Source organism: Amphibalanus amphitrite, unplaced genomic scaffold (genome assembly GCF_019059575.1).
Source record: "Amphibalanus amphitrite isolate SeventyFive unplaced genomic scaffold, NRLGWU_Aamphi_draft 000641F_arrow, whole genome shotgun sequence".
Taxonomy (NCBI): domain Eukaryota; kingdom Metazoa; phylum Arthropoda; class Thecostraca; order Balanomorpha; family Balanidae; genus Amphibalanus; species Amphibalanus amphitrite.
The window spans coordinates 364,009-383,422 of NW_024882135.1; the positions used below are offsets into that span (position 1 = coordinate 364,009).

Sequence of the window (19,414 nt, forward strand, 5' to 3'; positions counted from 1 at the left end):
CCAGTGAGAGGAAGTGTTTTGTTCACTCGAGTGTGAACAAAAAAGTTTCTCGTTATTTGCGTGAAGGGAAGCGCTGCAAACGGGAACAAAAAATGTTTAACCCGCGCCCGGCTGGGGGTCCTGGATTTCCACGCCCTGCTGGGGGGGGGGGGTGTTTGAACACCCCCCCCTTGTAACTCGGCTCCTGGGCCACGTAGCGATACGCGGAAGGCGGCGTTCGAAAGAGCGTCAAAAATAATGACGAAATCACTACGGTCAATTTTTGGTCAGGTCAAAGGTCAGGTCACCAGAGGTCATTAAAGGCAAAATTTCGCCGATTTCCAGGTCGAATGTCGAAAATTTCCAAGAAGCCAACGCATAACTCGGGAACCAATAGAGCTACAGCGCCGCGGAAAAGCGCATTCGATAGCCCTATTAACGCCCTTTCTGAGTAATCCTCTCAGATTTGACCTAACGTCAACGGTTTTGCCTGCAGGGGGCAAAAACTGCAAAAATAGCCGATTTTTTCGGAAACAGTTTTTCTGCAATAACTTTTGACCCAAACCTTGTACGAGCTTACTTTTACCGGCATCGTGTTCCTCTCGTCAAGACGCATCGAATGAACTATAATTTGACCTTGGAAGGTCAACTTGAAAATTTGACCTCAGGTCAAGGTCATGACCTGACCGGAAAGGGTCATGTTGCATATCAGTCGATCCGTATCGTCGAGTTGAACACATCTAAGGCGTTTTCATCGCTCTAGCATGCCTCTATCAAAAGTTATTTGCGAAAAACTGTTAGATACCATTCGTGACCTAAGATGACCTCAGGGCATAAACAAGGGTCACGGACACCATTTTCATGTTCTGTGTGTCTAAACCACTTGTAATTCGGTGTTTGTGAGTGTTTATAATGTCTTTCGTCCAAAAGAGGCGCATTTCAATTTTCTCCCATTGACTTATAATTGGGAGGTCGCAAAATTGACCTGACCTTAGGTCATCGATATCAAAATTCTGAGATAAACATTTTGTACATGCTATTGCTCTTAGCAATCGCTGAAAGTTTCAAAGCGATCGGTCACTCGGTGTAGCTATGACAGACATTGAAGCTTTTTATGAGGTGAGGTCACTTCAAGTGACCTGGTGACCTGACCTTGAATGACCTTGGTGTGAAATTTTCACAACATGTGTAGAATTGATGTATGATAAGGTGTACCAAAAACGGCGGCGCTCCGCGCGCCGTTTTTGAGATATTCGCGAAAAACCACAAGGGGGGTGTTCAAACACCCCCCAGCAGGGCGCGAGTTAACGGAACCAAAAGTTACGCACAGCATAGCGGCAAGGGATCCCTTACAGATAGGCTTGGGACCTCCAGGCCATTTCAGGCCACTCATGGTCAGTGTGGAATGTGGATTCTCAAAAGCCTGCTTAGGATCCCGGAGATCGGCGTGGGTCACCACTCACCCCAAATATTCACGTGTATGTGGTGCTTTAGGGCTTTCCGAGCCCAAGGTGGGCCCTCAGAAGCTATTGTGGGCGCCGGGCGCTAAGAGACGGGGCCAGGGTGAGCCTGGAGCCCTCGGATAACGTAGGCACCATCTGGGTCTGTGTCAAATCCCTAAGGACCCTATTTAGGGACATAATAAACATTTGTTGCGGCCCTCAGAGGGACACGTGAGTTGTGACCCCTCAGATGCCGGCTTGGGGTTAGCAAAGTCTATCTCCTCAAAAGTTCGGCTGAACTATCAGAGGTTAGTTAAGGTTCTCAGAAATTTTCGAAGGCATCCTCAAAGATTCATGTGGCCCTTCAGAGGTCAACGCATGTATAAGGTCCTTAAAAATCCCTGCATTGGCCCTCAGAGAACATGGACACCAGTGGGACTCTCAGAGGCCGGTTTGGGCCCTCTGAATGCCTCTTAGAGCTCAGTGGAGCTCCTTAGAAGCCTGTGTGATAAGCGAGCTCATGAGCCCTGTGGCACTTGAACGGTGCTTGAGCTTGTCGCAGACATTTGACAAGAGTAGAGAAAGGCCCCGAAGATTTCGTGTCACGCTTTGAACGAAAATTGTGCGTCAGCAATCCCAAACTTATTAAAATCAGCTATAACATGTAATAAAGAACCAACTAGGAATATGAAATGAATCACAGCATTGACATTTCCGAGTCTGGAGTCGGAGTCTTGAAGATTTTGGCGACTGCGACTCTGACTCTGGTTTGAACTGCACGCTCCAACCGAGTCTGACCTCACAGGCATTCTCAGAAAGGTACCCCCATTTTTTCCCGACTCCAAAATCTCATCGGATCTGTATCGATCTCAGGGGTTGCCCGGTCCGAGGTTGGGGGGGGCAAGCTGCCCCGCTTGCCCCCCCCCCCCGTGGCGACGTTACTGGCATAGGCGTCGCCAGAGATTTTCGGTTGGGGGGGGCAAAATCTACTTTTATGTTAAATCTTGCCTTTCCCGAGTCGTTACTCACTCGTTTTACATATCATTCGACGCGCAATGGTGCGAGGAATCCGATGGTGACAAAGGTTTTCCTTCTAGCTATGACAAATCATTTTTTACAGAAAAAATCGAAATTTTGAAATTTCTCGACAAAAACGACCGGTAGAATTACAGTGGCTGCGATTGCCGACGCAATGCACAGGGCCCCTGTGCAGACTCGTCGCTCATGATCATTACCCAGAAAAAAGGTGAAAAACGCTCCATTTAATCGCATCACCCTGCTAAAACCTCCATTCACACATGCATGCAGAGGTTTTACGTGAACTGCATAGGGCTTATCACTGCCGCCGATTGTAGCTAAGAATTGGGCATTCGGCGGAGACTGAGAGTGAATGTCGGAAGTGTTAATCGGAAATAATTCATTTTTGCTCCAGTGAGAGGAAGTGTTTTGTTCACTCGAGTGTGAACAAAAAAGTTTCTCGTTATTTGCGTGAAGGGAAGCGCTGCAAACGGGAACAAAAAATGTTTAACCCGCGCCCGGCTGGGGGTCCTGGATTTCCACGCCCTGCTGGGGGGGGGGGGGGGTGTTTGAACACCCCCCCTTGTAACTCGGCTCCTGGGCCACGTAGCGATACGCGGAAGGCGGCGTTCGAAAGAGCGTCAAAAATAATGACGAAATCACTACGGTCAATTTTTGGTCAGGTCAAAGGTCAGGTCACCAGAGGTCATTGAAGGCAAAATTTCGCCGATTTCCAGGTCGAATGTCGAAAATTTCCAAGAAGCCAACGCATAACTCGGGAACCAATAGAGCTACAGCGCCGCGGAAAAGCGCATTCGATAGCCCTATTAACGCCCTTTCTGAGTAATCCTCTCAGATTTGACCTAACGTCAACGGTTTTGCCTGCAGGGGGCAAAAACTGCAAAAATAGCCGATTTTTTCGGAAACAGTTTTTCTGCAATAACTTTTGACCCAAACCTTGTACGAGCTTACTTTTACCGGCATCGTATTCCTCTCGTCAAGACGCATCGAATGAATTATAACTTGACCTTGGAAGGTCAACTTGAAAATTTGACCTCAGGTCAAGGTCATGACCTGACCGGAAAGGGTCATGTTGCATATCAGTCGATCCGTATCGTCGAGTTGAACACATCTAAGGCGTTTTCATCGCTCTAGCATGCCTCTATCAAAAGTTATTTGCGAAAAACTGTTAGATACCATTCGTGACCTAAGATGACCTCAGGGCATAAACAAGGGTCACGGACACCATTTTCATGTTCTGTGTGTCTAAACCACTTGTAATTCGGTGTTTGTGAGTGTTTATAATGTCTTTCGTCCAAAAGAGGCGCATTTCAATTTTCTCCCATTGACTTATAATGGGGAGGTCGCAAAATTGACCTGACCTTAGGTCATCGATATCAAAATTCTGAGATATACATTTTGTACATGCTATTGCTCTTAGCAATCGCTGAAAGTTTCAAAGCGATCGGTCACTCGGTGTAGCTATGACAGACATTGAAGCTTTTTATGAGGTGAGGTCACTTCAAGTGACCTGGTGACCTGACCTTGAATGACCTTGGTGTGAAATTTTCACAACATGTGTAGAATTGATGTATAATAAGGTGTACCAAAAACGGCGGCGCTCCGCGCCGCCGTTTTTGAGATATTCGCGAAAAACCACAAGGGGGGTGTTCAAACACCCCCCAGCAGGGCGCGGGTTAACGGAACCAAAAGTTACGCACGGCATAGCGGCAAGGGATCCCTTACAGATAGGCTTGGGACCTCCAGGCCATTTCAGGCCACTCATGGTCAGTGTGGAATGTGGATACTCAAAAGCCTGCTTAGGATCCCGGAGATCGGCGTGGGTCACCACTCACCCCAAATATTCACGTGTATGTGGTGCTTTAGGGCTTTCCGAGCCCAAGGTGGGCCCTCAGAAGCTATTGTGGGCGCCGGGCGCTAAGAGACGGGGCCCAGGGTGAGCCTGGAGCCCTCGGATAACGTAGGCACCATCTGGGTCTGTGTCAAATCCCTAAGGACCCTATTTAGGGACATAAGAAACATTTGTTGCGGCCCTCAGAGGGACACGTGAGTTGTGACCCCTCAGATGCCGGCTTGGGGTTAGCAAAGTCTATCTCCTCAAAAGTTCGGCTGAACTATCAGAGGTTAGTTAAGGTTCTCAGAAATTTTCGAAGGCATCCTCAAAGATTCATGTGGCCCTTCAGAGGTCAACGCATGTATAAGGTCCTTAAAAATCCCTGCATTGGCCCTCAGAGAACACAGGGGCGGATCCAAGGGGGGGGGGGGGGTCACATGGGTCATGGCCCCCCCCCCCTTGAGGCCCGGGGGCCCAAAGACCTTCCAGGGGCACCACCGGCCTATCAGGGGTATCACAGTCCTGACAGGGGCACCACAGGACCGCCAGGGGCACCACAGGCCTAGCAGGGACACCACGGGCCTGGTGCCCCTGGGCCCTGACAGGACTGTAACGCCCCTGACAAGCCTGAAGTGTCCCCGGCAGGCACGTGGTGCCCCTGACAGGCCTGAGGCGCCCCTGTAAGGCCGGTGGTGCCCCTGGCAGGCCTGTGGTGTCCATGGCAGGCCTGTGGTGCCCTTGCTAGGCCTCTGGTGCCCCTGACAGGCTTGTAATGCCCCTGGAAGGACTGTGGTGCCCCTGGGCCCTGACAAGCCTGAGGTGCCCCTGACAGGCCAGAGGTGCCCTTGCTAGGCCTGTGGTGCCCCTGGCAGGCCTCTGGTGCCCCTGACAGGCTTGCGGTGCCCTTGGAAGGACTGTGGTGTCCCTGGGCCCTGACAAGCCTGAGGTGCCCCTGACAGGCCCGTGGTGCCCTTGTTAGGCCTGTGGTGCCCCTGGCAGGCCTCTGGTGCCCTTGCTAGGCCGCTGGTGCCCCTGGCAGGCCTCTGGTGCCCTTGCTAGGCCGCTGGTGCCCCTGGCAGGCCTCTGGTGCCCCTGCGCCCGGAGAGGACTGGTGCCCCTGAAAAGTCTGAAGTGCCCCTCGGCAGGCCCGTCGTGCCCCTGACAGGCCCAAGGTGCCCCTGCGAGGCCGGTGGTGCCCCTGGCAGGCCTCTGGTGCCCCTGGCAGGTCTGTGGTGCCCCTGGCAGGTCTGTGGCGCCCCTGGCAGACCTGTGTTGACTGGTGCCCCTGCTAGGTCGCTGGTGCCCCTCACAGACCTGTGGTGCCGCTGGGTCTTGACAAGCCTGAGATGCCTGGCTATGACAGGCTCGTGGTGCCCCTGATAGACCAGTGGTGCCCTTGCTAGGCCTGTAGTGCCCCTGGCAGGCCTCTGGTGCCCCTGCTACCCCTGCGCCCTGAGAGGACTACGGTGCCCCTGAAAAGCCTGAAGTGCCTCTCGACAGGCCCGTGGTGCCCCTGGGCCCTGACAGGCCCAAGTTACCCCTGCGAGGTCGGTGGTGCTCCTGGCAGGCCTCTGGTGCCCCTGGCAGGTCTGTGGTGCCCCTGGCAGGCCTGTGTTGACTGGTGCCCCTGCTAGGCCGCTGGTGCCCCTCACAGGCCTGCGGTGCCCCTGGAAGGACTGTGGTGCCCCTGCCCCTAGGGGTGCTCATGGGCCCAACAGGCCCGTTGTGCCCCTGACAGGCCTGTCGTGTATACTTGCTAGACCTGTGGTGCCCCTGCTTCCTGGCAGGCCTGTGGTGCCCCTGGCGGGCCTGTGGCGCCCCTACAAGGCCGTAGGTGCCCCTGACAGGTTTGTGGTGTCCCTGGAAGGACTTTGGTGCCCCTGACAAGCCTGAAGTGTCAAGGACAGACCCTTTAGACGCCAGGGTCAAGTTCGTCGGACTGACAACGATTTGCTTACCTGATAACGTTCCTGGTAAGTACTCATTACTCAGCGTCCACAACATATATACACATAGCACATTCATATATACTTGCTTACAATTGGTAAATGTGGTTGTGGCTAAGAGGTAAGATACTGACTAAAAATAAAAAATAAAAATAAAAAACTGAAAATGGGGGCACCACCAAAATGAAGTGGACGAAATCCGTTGAGTTTTTAATTTTGGGTATAGGTAGGGGCACCACTTCGATTCATGACCCTCCCCTTGGAGTTTTCCTGGATCCGCCCCTGAGAGAACATGGACACCAGTGGGACTCTCAGAGGCCGGTTTGGGCCCTCTGAATGCCTCTTAGAGCTCAGTGGAGCTCCTTAGAAGCCTGTGTGATAAGCGAGCTCATGAGCCCTGTGGCACTTGAACGGTGCTTGAGCTTGTCGCAGACATTTGACAAGAGTAGAGAAAGGCCCCGAAGATTTCGTGTCACGCTTTGAACGAAAATTGTGCGTCAGCAATCCCAAACTTATTAAAATCAGCTATAACATGTAATAAAGAACCAACTAGGAATATGAAATGAATCACAGCATTGACATTTCCGAGTCTGGAGTCGGAGTCTTGAAGATTTTGGCGACTGCGACTCTGACTCTGGTTTGAACTGCACGCTCCAACCGAGTCTGACCTCACAGGCATTCTCAGAAAGGTACCCCCATTTTTTCCCGACTCCAAAATCTCATCGGATCTGTATCGATCTCAGGGGGTGCCCGGTCCGAGGTTGGGGGGGCAAGCTACCCCGCTTGCCCCCCGTGGCGACGCTACTGCCCCCCTGTCTACCTTCCGAACCGATGGTCGTAGAAAGACGGGGAAAACGGCAATCGAAAGCTCTCAACAAGGCGGATCTTAAGAGCCCAAATTTTTTTGCTTAAGTAGGTCAGAGGTCAGGTCAAGGTCAGGTCAAGGGTACAAAATGCAAGTTTCTACAGTATCGGCCTTGCACCGTAGTTGCCGAAGAATGGACTGAGACTGATTGCCCAAAACGTGTTCTTAGACTACCAAGACAATATTCGTTGCACACAATGTCATTCAAAGGTCAAGGTCAAGGTCAGGTCAGGTCAGGTCAGGTCACCAAAAACAAAATATAGAAAAGGGCATGTGCGACACATGTTTTATGGGTCATTTTACTCATGGAATTCAATAGGCACACTCACTAAGTGATATGGACCACCTCTGGATGAATTTCAGGTCGAGGTCAGGTCAAGGTCAGGTCAAGTAAAATCAAATTTTGAAGTTGGTTGTTAAGGCCTAAAAAGGTGTCTATCCGATGCAATTTTTCACGGCAAATCGAATGGTGCTATTTTTGTTTCCGTACGAGGTCTAGAACTTCCAAAAAAATCATTTTTCAAAATTTTTGTGTGTCGTGACGTCATAAAATTTTGAATAACTCCCACATTTTTGAACCGATTCTTCTAAAAATTGGTATGTAGGTGCACATAGACCACTTCTTTGACATATATTCCGGTTTTTTCGATGAACTCAAAATTTTGGATTTTATAAATATTTTCCCAAAAAAGTCAGTTTTTTGGAAAAAAAATTTGGCCAAAATCCAAAATTTTCAAAAAACCGAGATAGCCATTTGATAGACAAAGTAGAATCACGTATAACCTTTTTTGTTACGTCTTGATTCCTTTAAAAATGAAGATGTTAGCGGCGTTTGAAATTTTGCCGTTTTTGAGGCGAAAATGGCGAACATGACGTCACTAAAACGTCAATTTCTCAAAAAAAATCCGACGGATTTCGCTCAAATTTTCAGGGAACGTGTCAAATTGATGTATGATAAGGTACCTACTGAAAGTTTGACGTTGCTGGCGTAACGCGTTTAGAAGTTATTGGCGAAAAACGGGAGGGGGGCAGATTCTGCCCCCCCCCAGCGGGGCGCGGGTTAACCCACGAGCCGCTGGGGGGGGGCATAAAGTTGCCCCCCCTTTACGTTTTGTGAAATATCTCCGAAACCTGATGAGCTACGAACGTGAAACTTGGCATAGCTTCAAATGAATACCTAGGCAATGTTTGAGGAAAGTTTGGTGGTTGTAGCACCTAAGATGACGTCACAGTGACGTCATAAAGTTTTGTCGTTTTCCGATATGGACCGTTTCTGATGACGCTGAGCATGAAACTCGACTGTAAATGAACTAGACAGCACCTGCTGTCATCCTAAAACATCTTACTACACTTCCATCTAGTTTCTGACCAATAATCGGCCCTTTATATTCGGTCCCATATATGTGATGTATCGTGAGGAATATGAGAGTCGCAAATCTATAATTTCACTTATGACGTCACTGTGACGTCATTTCAAATGGGATAGACACCAAACTTGGACACAACCTCGGCTAGGTATTCAGGAAGATGTGTGCAAAGTTTCGCTTCTCTATGTCTTCGCGTTGCGACGATATCGTTGCAGAAGTAAAGGGGGGGCAACTTTATGCCCCCCCCCCCAGCGGCCGGCGGGTGGCGCGGAGGCCCAGCGGCCGCCGGGTTAACACATGCAGATGAATTATCTGTTGGAGACCTGTGTACCGAGTTTCAATTCAATCGGCCCAACCGTTGTGCCGTTATTGAGGTTGCCATTTTGGGGTTCTTAAAAAATGTCCAAGTTTACCACGCGCCACGTGCGGTGGTTGGCAAGAACGCATGGTGGCCATCACACCACAGAACTTTTACGTCCAAGTGACATTCAGTAAAGAAGACCGCTTGTCAATCGGATGTCCCGTTCCTAAGATATTAGCTTTTGAAGAGCGTCTCCACGGCCGGCCAGCCGCTCATACTCAGGATTTTCCCGTATTTCAGTTAACAGGGGCGGATCCAGAAAATCTCCAAGGGAGGGGCCATTAGAAACCAGGAGGCCCCCCCATAATCCCACCTGTTGGAGGCCCCATCTTCCCACTTGTTGGCCCCCCCCCAAAAAAACTGCGTCTATTGAGCTTATCTAGCTGTTCAGGCAACATCTCAACATCTGTGCAGGCTTGGAGGCCCTCTGTGCAGGTTAGGAGGCCCTGTAAAAGTGGTCATCTCTGTGAGTATAAGAGACCTCCAAGTTATGAAAAGCTTTACCAATCTTCTAACAGAGAAGTCTTCTCAGCTAGTCTTCTAAGAAATAACTAAGTGGGTAGGTTAAAAAAACTCATCGGATTTCGGCCACTTTATTTTCAGGAGGCCCCCTTTTCAGCTTTTTAACTTTTTAACTTTTTATCTTATTTTTGAAAAAAATCGGCCAAGGGGGGGGGCCATGGCCCCCATGGCCCCCCCTTGTATCCGCGCCTGTTTCAGCATGAACTCGCTCGCTCGCTGCCCTCGCTCGCTCGTTATTATTTCAATGCATATAGGTATGAACTGCCTTTAACCGAAAACGAGGTACAGCAAACATCAACCTACAAGATGAGATATGCATGCATAGTTTTGGGAAAAGTGGATCACGCCTTGCTTATCCCTCGCCCCGTTGAGGGGGGGGGGGGGCAATATGGCCCCCGTGTGCTTTTTCTGAATAGCAAAAATCGGCACGCAACGCCGCCATATTTTTGGTAGGTATATTCCCGGAAATCAATTTGACAACTTCACACAAAATTTCAAGTCTTAGCTTATCTTAGGTCAGGAGTTATTGATATCAAACTGAGGTCATGTTCGAGCAAAAATGAGCAAAAAACATGAAATCTTGAAACGCTCACGGAAGCTACAGTTAACAAACAATTTCAAAGTTCTTTACGTGGTCGTGTAGAGAAAAGACGGCGCTACAAAATTGCTATCTCGGATTTTCAACAGTTTGTGATTTTGAACCCCCAAAATACAAAATAGATTTGTTTAAAAAAAGTAAAAAATCCCAAACGTTTTTCGAATTTTGAGAAAAAAAATATATATGATAGTTCCTGCGGCCTGCGCTCTTTTATCTCCAAACTAAATTTTAGATCGATACATTCAAGGCCCGAAATACAGATACTTCCTTTTTTGACCAAGCTATAACGGGGAACAACTGTTCAAAATTGATGACGTCAAATTTTTGAATTTGATTTTTAGAAATTCTACACCACGTAACGCAAAACAAAGACCACCATTAGATTCCCCCTGACGAGCTGCATCTAATCCACATCCATTTTATGCAAAAATATCAAGTTTGAAATTTGACCATATTTGACCTGACCTTGACCTGACCTTCACCAGAACATAACCTAGACTGGCCCCAAAGGCTGCCTGACCCACATAATCACATTTGTCATGTAAAATGGACCGTAAAATATGCATCACATGATATTTTCATATTGTAACCCTCAGTGACCTGACCTCTGTGACCTGACCTAGGGTATCAGTGATGTGAAATAGCAAAATATGTGTTTTACGAAGAAGTCCCTATCGATGATTTTCAATGACATGCCTTTAACTCGATTTTACAACACTTTCCTTGAAATGCCTGTAAACGGTGAAAATTCAACCTTTGACCTGACCTATGACGTCATCGGTTTGACCAAGGTTTATAAAATTGGGCCAAAAGGTAGTTCCCCATTGAGGCTAGCTGACATCGTTTGCTGCTTGTCGCTATGTTGCGTGGTTTTCGAGATCTTAGGGGGGGCAAAATGGCCCCCCAACGGGGCTCGTTGCTCGGAAGACCCCAACGGGGCGCGGGTTACAAGAAGTAATCTTGGTATTTTTTCTTTTTAACCCTCGCCCGCACATGCCATTTTCCCATCCTAGAACGCACATGGGGGGGGTTGCCACCCCCCGCGCCATTTCGTTCCTGTTGGAGATGAGCTTAGCGGTAAAGACCAAAAAGATTCTTTGGGAAGAGACGAATCCAATTTGATACCCAGTTTTACCTTCTCAGGTCAGTCATTGACCTTCCAGGTCAGGTCAAACTAAAAAATGTTGCTGTTTTGGGTCACCGTTGGATATCAAGTACGCTGCTTATCATATACCGATGACGATGCTGTTTTCTGGTGCCAAGCCAGCTAGAACCTCTTTGTCACACTACCCGACCAGATTTTTGCTGCTGAGGTCATTTCAGGTTAAGTTAGGTCAAGGTCAATTATATATGTTTGTATGTCTGTGTGTGTGTCTGTGTGTATACCGATGTGTGCACCAATTGTTTTTGTGTCCATATTACATGAAATCATGATCTGAGAAGCTTTTATCAAAAATGCAGTAAAAAAAAACTTCACAAAAAGTAAATTCAGCTTGCCTAAAACGCAATTATCTTAGATGACCTAGGTTGACCTTGACCCTGACCTTGACACCTGTACATCGTCGAACAACATGTTCCATGATAGGTGGGAGGTAAGACTGGCAAAAAAAGGGCGAAATCAAGGTGCCAAAAGCTCACAAGGCCCATGGCAAACGCAAGATGTTGAGAATTGACCATTTGAGTCATGACATGACCTGAAAAACAAGGTCATATCTCCGAAACCAAAAATCACAGAAACTTGAAATTTTCAGTGGACATCAAAAAAGGATAGAGAAATAGCTATACGAAAAAATCAGCCTTCTAGCTCTAAAACTGTTGAGTGCAGAGCAGAAAGACTACCTGGGGGGTGGCAACCCCCCCCCCCCCATGTGCGGGCGAGGGTTAATGGGATGCAAAGTGAGAAGTTGTGAAAATGTCCTTCATCATTCTTTGACCGATGCGAGAAAGTTTGAAATGTTGAGTCAGTGAGGAAATGCTTTTTTGTTGTTTAGTTCATAAAACTGCTTTCCAACTGACACGAATTGGATGTTATTAAAAATCATGTAACTCACTTTTGTGTGCCCTTTTGGCTGTGTTTGCAAATATACGGATTTTGAAATGCAAATTTGACATGAAAATCGACCGGTTGACGCATTCTGTGACGTCAAACCAGCACTCTTCTTAGGAACAGAATGTCCCGACACACCACATGAACGTCATCGGAACCAGCCCACGCTGACAGCTCTCCTTTTTATGCGGCGCTCTGCCTGCCGACACTCGCCATCAGTCTCCCTGTTTGGCTCGTCTCGGCAAGCGGTGTCCTCTGTGCGAGCCTGTGGGCTTCATAAACTGTCGCGCAAGACACAGGTTTGGAAGACCAGACAGTTTCGAGTGAGCAGACTCAAGTAGATTGCATTTCGGTAGCTGGCAGGCGGTCTTATAAACCTAACAGGTAAGTACTTCAGAAGAAATACGACGCATGTCTCGTCTTATCGTCAAAGTAATTCAAACCTACGCATATCTGGTCGAAATATCCGATATTTGACCTTTCTCTGGGAGCTGGTTGACGTTGAATACCGACATATCGCTGTCAGTGTCTCACATCAGAATCGATCGCTTGCATCATCTGTAATATTGCCGATGACGTAACCACTGTCCTGTCGCTCCAGTTGTACGTCAGTGGAGACTGAGTTCGGCGTCAGCCGGGCGCTTCTGTGTCCTGCCGTCAGCGGTGGTCAGCGGTAGTCAGCGGTGCGTTTCACATTGGGAGGCCCTCAGCGGCAGTGGCAGCAGCGGACAGAGCCTGACAGCCAGTGGGTGGGCGTCCGTCGACACCGCCCGCGCCTATATAAGGTCGCCAGTGCTCGGGGCCGCGAGTTGACCACAGCTGCGGGACCCATGCTGTCTCTCCACCTTCTGACCGTGTGCGCCGCCGTCGCCGCCGCGGGTGAGCCAGTGGGAGGGCAGGGAAGGTCAGGTCAGGTGAGGTCACCGTGTAGCGATGAAAAGTTCACAGGGAGACAATGATTGCTGGCAGACGCCTTGATTTGTAAAGAACATCAATATAATCAATGTTTGATGCTGTTCAGCATTCGCAATAGATTGCATAAATCATCTAAGAAATAAATTGCATGTGAAGTGAAAGAGAACATCTTTAAACCTAACAACATATATTGTAATTATATGGCATGAGAAGTATCAACCATACAGCAATCATACCCTGAGCAATGAGCATCCGTTTACTGACACCCCCTTCCAGCGGCGCTACCGGTGGACCCCAAGACCGTCGAGCAGCCTCCTCCTCCGCCGCCGCCCACCACTCCTGCACCCTCCAAAGAGGGCTCGGGTCAGCTGAAGCCCGACTTTGGGTTCGAGATCAAGTCGCGCCAGTCTCAGTCGGGCACCACCAGCGGCGGTGCGTCGGTATCGTCGACGGGCTCGTCGCAGGGCGCGGTGACGGGCGCGCTGAACCTGGCCACAGAGGGGTACAAGCTGGACCTCAGCGCCGTGGGTAACAGCGGCGTGTCGGGGAGCGGCGTGTCCATCGGCGACAGTGGCTTCCGGCAGAAGACGCAGACCAACTCCGGTGAGCAGGGAGTGGGGAGGAGGGTAGGAGCGGCAAATATTAGGGGAGTATTGTAGATGAAGTGCGGAAGGGAGTAGAGGTAGGTAGGCTGTAAGACAGGTTGAAGTTGGAAGGAAGAAAAAGGAGGGATGGGAAACGGCGCAGGACAAGTGGAAAAATGTAAAGGTATCTGCAGCAAAATGGAAGAGTAAGGGAGAATGAAAGGGCGGGATCCCATGGGAAAGACTCAGAAGAGTATACCTAAAAGGGAAAAAAGCAGGAAGGGCTGGGCATTAATAGGCACATTTCAGCGCTACCGTGGATCGTTTCAGCCGTAGAGTAAGTTGAAGTGCTTGAAGGCTGTTAGGAAGGGTCTTACAATTTATGGACAAATGACTTCTTCTCTAGCACAGCTACCTACATCCCTGTTTTATCGGCTCGTCTAATCCACCGATGAAAGGGCCGTTAACCCTCTAACTGTGCGGACCTCCCCAGAGGCCGGCTCGAAGGGCACGAAGCGCGCCCAGGTGGTGACCGGTACCAAGGGCCAGTCCATCTCCAAGGGTAACGCCGGTACCGTGCAGAAGGCGGGCGCCAACGTTGGCTTCCAGGGCGCCCAGGCAGTCCGGTTCACCCAGCCGGGCCAGGGCCACGAGATCGCCGTCAGCGTCGACAAGAAGGCCGGCGCCTCCTCCTCCAGCGGTCACCAGAGCGCCACCAGGGGCTCCGGGTCGATCGGCGTCGAGAACGTCGGCGGCACCGAGCTGCGACGCGTCAACCCAGGTGAGATCCTGCGTCCAGCCCCGGTGAGAAGTTGGTAAGGAATTGCGTTAGTCTGATGTCAATGCCACGTCAGCGCTACTTGGGTTATACAGCAGGTGCTGCGTGGGGAGTCCATTCCTTTGTCATGTGCTTGACACGTTAAATGGACTAGCAGGAAGTTCATTTCTATTTCATAAGAAAGGCCTCTTGTTGCAATATATGTCTTCTAATTGAAAAGCTTGTGTTGCCCAGGGTCAAGTTAACAGAAGCTGATATCGCCATGTATCGTTTTATCACTAACCATTAGCGGCTGACCGTCTCTCCTCCCGTCCCCGGCAGCACGCGATCCCACAGACCCGGACGACAGCCTCTCGAGCGACTCGCAGCTGCGGCAGACCGGCAAGACGACCGGCACCTCCTCGCTCACGGCCAGCGGCTCCACGCAGGGCGGTGGCGGCGCCAGGTTCAACCTCTGGTCACCAACCTTCAACAACTCGAGGGACTTCGCCGGCAACACCAACGTGGCAGGCAACGGCATCGCCAGCGGCAACGGCTTCTTCGTGCAGGGCGTGCAGGCCAACACAGGTAAACGGCGGGCAACACAGGCTACCACAGATAAACTGTGGGCAGGCCGACAAAGGTAAACGGCGGGCGGCAGGACGATACAGATAAACGGCGGTCAGCTCGAAAACGGGGAAATGTAGTGGAAGTCAGGCCAACAGGTAAACGACGGGCAACTCGAAAACGAGGAAACGAAGGGGAAGGCAGGGTAACTTAGGCGAACGGTGGAGCTTGAGGTCGGGAAACGACGAAAACATAGCATTGGGGAAACGGAGGGAGAAGTCGAGGCTGCATAACCAAGGGGTCAGTGAAAGATGGTGGTCAAGAACGCCGTGTGTATCTAAATTGTTTGTTGGGAACGCATAAAAGCACAGATAGTCCGGCCGAAATGTGGATAAAAGCGGGGGAAAGCTTGACTTTTTCGTAGTAAAGTTCACTGACATCGAAGCTCGGTACAGTTCATGCTCAAAGTAAAGAAGGTAGGTAAAGTTTTTTATGACAGCTCAAGATAGCTCGAGACTATAGGAAGATGCTGTTGTGCTTAAAGGGGCAGTATCACCATTTTGATGAAATTTGACATTGCATAGGCCCCACCTTTCTGGTCCGGGAACTGAAGACCGATCCTCGAAGCTCCACACCGTTATCCCGCTATCGCCGCTCAAAGTACGAAAGGTGTACCACACTTTGAATCGTGCTTCACTATCTTCACTGTTGAAATGTTTGCGCCGTTTTGAATTGACCGCCAGTAATAAAACTTTTACCCTGGTCATTTCATCAAATTTTATAAAGCCAAAACGTTTTTCGCACTTATTCATCACCGTTAAATTCATTAAATAGTCGTAGGCAATTTCCGCTGTTTCCTTCGGATTCTAGCGGCTCAACAAAGGAATTCCTCCAGCTTGAATCACAATCTCCCTCCAATGTATGACGTTTATCACGTGATTGTCACGTGATATTTCCTCCCATTGTCAATTGTCACGTCCAATAGTCACTCCCTCCAATTGTCACGTTATATTTTTATAGGCAATACCTAAGGCTACCTCTCCCTAAGGACAACTCAATCAGAAGAACGACCGCGTAAGCGTAGCGTCAATAATGTATTAGCTGCGCCAGTTCTGTAGTAATTTTGCATGCTTCCAAACTGGCGGCCATGCTTGTATAGTGGTGGATCGCTCATGAAAATGAATCATGAAAATGAAATGTGGTTGCAATATTTTTCACCGAGTTCGGTCCTCAAACGATGTTTTTCTGATTCAGAAAAATAAGAAATGCTAGTAAAAAAAAAATCAGCTCGATACATGGATTTTTTTTTCGATGATACTGAGTTACAATAACACTGCTTACGTATTCTGCCCTGTTACAAAGAGAGAACTGGAATCGATTGTCAGGCTTTAACTGAGCTCAGTTCGCCTGTAATGAAATGTAAAATAGTTCACTCCTCTCATGCACGATTACCCTGCTTCAATAAGCAAGTGACCTTGACCTACTTTTTGTGCCGGTCTCGCCCTTGGCGGCATATAACGCAAATAATATCCAGTTTTCAAGTATCTTTTTGCTGTATTGTTTGTGGAAGAATAGAGTAGAATTTTTTATTGGATGGTTCAGTACGCTGAGTATTTTTGTTTCAAAAGCTTGTAGCATGGTGTTATAAGCTCAATACTTCTAACGTATGCAATGGCCCTCTCAGCCTGTTAACCCGCGAGTTGCTGGGGGGGGGGGCGTTAAACGCCCCCACTTTTTCGCCGGGCCATAGCATTAAAACGGCGCGCCGCAGGCGCGCTAAATTTTGGGTACCTGTAGGGAATTGATTGAAGTTTATTGTGACAAAGTTTCAAAAAAATCGGTTGGAAAATTTTTGAGATATCGAGGTTTTAGTGACGTCATGATTTCTGAGTTTTCGACCAAAAACGGCACATGTTCAAAAAATCATATAAAATCACCAAATAGACATACAGACATGCCGTAAATGCCATTAGACTGCCAATACCATGAACAATCAAATGGCTATCTTCGATTATTGATTATCGTTCCGCATTTTCCAAAATCTTGAACTGAATCTTGGCAATTTCTCGTGACTACTTCACGACCATGATACATGCATTTCTTAAATTGAACTTTTTAGCCAAACACGTACACATATGATAAAATGAATGTCACCATCGTGTTGTACGCCCAAAATTACCCATAAAACATGTGTCACAGGCTGCGAATATCAGTTTTAATTTTCGGGGATATGTGCCTACCCGGTTGACCTGACCTTGACCCTGACCTATGCTTGACTGACCCCTACATGGAGCGGACACTCTTGTAGGCTTTATATGATGGATTGTGCACCGGCTTGACAGAGTTTGTGACGAGAGGCGCCCATTGCGAAGTCCTGAAGTCCATGCTACTGAAAGCCCGATTTCAGGTGTTTGACCTGACCTTGACCCGACCTGTGACCTCAAAATTCAACTTTAAAGTACTCATCTGAAGCGTCTCGTCGCGCTCTTTCGTTTGCCGCCTCGTGCGTTTCGCTGGTTCTCGAGTTATCGGCTGGGGGCGTTTAACGCCCCCCCCCCCCCCCAGCAAACGGTGGGTGGCGAAATACCCCAGCAACTGCCGGGTTAATAACATGGATTTGAACTTGAAGTTCGACGTGTCGCCGATAGGTGGCAGAGGACGGTCCTCTCCCACTTAGCCCGGTTTTTCTAAATTGGTCGAACTCGAACTACACTTGCTAGTGCCCTTCATGAGTCTCCATATAAGGCAATAACACAAGCGAAGACACTTCAGACAACGCGTGAGAAAGCCAGCAAAAATTGCATTCCACAACTCACTTTTGTGGGAAACACAGAACAGATCAGCCAGGTCAAAGCATTTAGAATGTTATGCTGATATCCTCACGACGAAACCTCTCAAACGCTTTTAACGGAAATGGGGCTTAAGTACCTAACTACTCGGATAGACCGATCTCTGTCGGATCCACCAGTTCCCTGAGAGGATATCTGTCTGACATACTGTTTCCCTCTCGGCTGTATGTAGAGGATATTTCTCTGGCCCACTGTTTCCCTCTCGGCTGTAGAGGATATTTCTCTGGCCCACTGTTTCCCTCTCGGCTGTAGAGGATGTCTCTCTGGCCCACTGTTTCCCTCTCCGCTGCTCTCTGTCCGTGTGACCCACCACTTGCTGTCCCTGTTCCAGAGCTGGTGTCCACGAAGGACGGTCTGAAGGTGAAGACGGGTACCCGCGGCGCCGGAACCACCGGAGGTAACGCAGGTCTCATCGAGAAGGCCGGCGCCAATGGCAAGGCCACAGATGTGGCGATCATCACGCTGGCCGACGGCTCCAAGCAGGTACAGCTGGTCAACAGCCAGAAGACGACGGCGTCCACCAGCAGCGGCCTGGCCGCCTCCTCCAAGGGCGACGGCAGGTTCAGGGTCGACGACAAGCGCGAGACCGAGGTCCGCGTCAAGCCCGTCGACCTCAACTCGGAGGCGCTGAAGGTGCCGTCGGCGCCGCAGCCCGAGGAGGGCTCCAAATACATCGACCAGTACATCCCCAGCGACCCGAAGTCGGGGCCCAGCCCCCAGCCGAAACCTGACCCCCAGCCAAAACCTGAACCTGAACCCGAACCCAAGCCAGAGCCGGAGCCGGAACCTGAACCCGAGCCCGAGCCGGAGCCGGAGCCTAAACCAGATCCTTCGCCTAAGGGTGGGTACGATAAGAAGGCGTGATGGTAGTCAAAAGCTGCTTGTCCGATTCAAGACTTGCCAGGCGCCATGTTGGACAACCTGCCGGGCGTGTCAGGGAGGGTGACCTGTGCTGAGACATTGGGTCACGTGACTGAGTGCCATTTCGCAACAGGGTGTAGGCGTATCTCGCGTCCTTTGAAAACAAATATGCTGAGGAGGGTGCTGGTGGGAGTGACACTCCAAGCCTGGTCATAGCTAGCATATTTGCTCTGCTGTTCGCCGCTAATGAATGATGTGCAAATACATTATATTTTGTAAGGTCATGCGTCAAAAAGAGGCAACGATGTGATTGTGAACGAACAAATTCAGGACAGGTGTAAGCGAAATACATATGTTATAATATATCGTTGTTGTACACTAGTGCAACAGCAACATGCATGACAATATTTTAGTACAAGATTTTTCGGAAAAGTTGTTTTGAAAGAGTTGGCTTTGTCCTGACTGTTTTGCTGAGTCAGCGAATCAAAGGCGTTGACGATGATGGCCAACAATAACTTTGCAAAAAAAAAAAATTGTCGCGACTCACGGAATAAGGATATTGATACCAATACTTTTGTTGTAAATAATTTTCCGCGTCCAATGATAGACCTATTGTTCGACTGCAAAGGTCAAAGTGTATGTCTGGCAATAAGCTTTGATGACCTCTGGTAACCTGGATTTATTGCGTGTAACGTACGATGTAAACAAATGTAAATAAGGTGGATGTTTGGAAAATAACATAAATTTTGTACCGAACAAGGATCCAGAATAAGAACATATTGATACCGGTAGAGAAGGCTCTATTAATCATGCAAGTACATGAGTATGTCATGGCATTAACCCTCGCCCGCACATGCCATTTTCCCATCCTAGAACGCACAT

At 49.2% G+C, this 19,414-nt stretch overlaps 1 protein-coding gene across 1 annotated transcript; it reads left to right on the forward strand.

Moving 5' to 3' along the window:
* Positions 1–12,626: 12,626 nt before the first annotated feature.
* Positions 12,627–18,964, forward strand: LOC122363830 (uncharacterized PE-PGRS family protein PE_PGRS54-like). Its single transcript, XM_043333557.1, has 5 exons — positions 12,627–12,878; positions 13,191–13,517; positions 13,992–14,279; positions 14,598–14,843; positions 18,003–18,964. Exons 1-5 carry the CDS (start codon positions 12,830–12,832, stop codon positions 18,533–18,535), a joined length of 1,443 nt encoding a protein of 480 aa, XP_043189492.1. The 5' UTR covers positions 12,627–12,829; the 3' UTR covers positions 18,536–18,964.
* Positions 18,965–19,414: the final 450 nt, after the last annotated feature.

Bases quoted from the DNA above. Each gene is read 5' to 3' on its own strand.
- LOC122363830 (XM_043333557.1), top strand. From the start codon at position 12,830: ATGCTGTCTCTCCACCTTCTGACCGTGTGCGCCGCCGTCGCCGCCGCG. The intron at 13,518-13,991 runs GTGAGCAGGGAG...GGACCTCCCCAG, and splicing joins GAAGACGCAGACCAACTCCG to AGGCCGGCTCGAAGGGCACG. The intron at 14,844-18,002 runs GTAAACGGCGGG...TCCCTGTTCCAG, and splicing joins GGGCGTGCAGGCCAACACAG to AGCTGGTGTCCACGAAGGAC.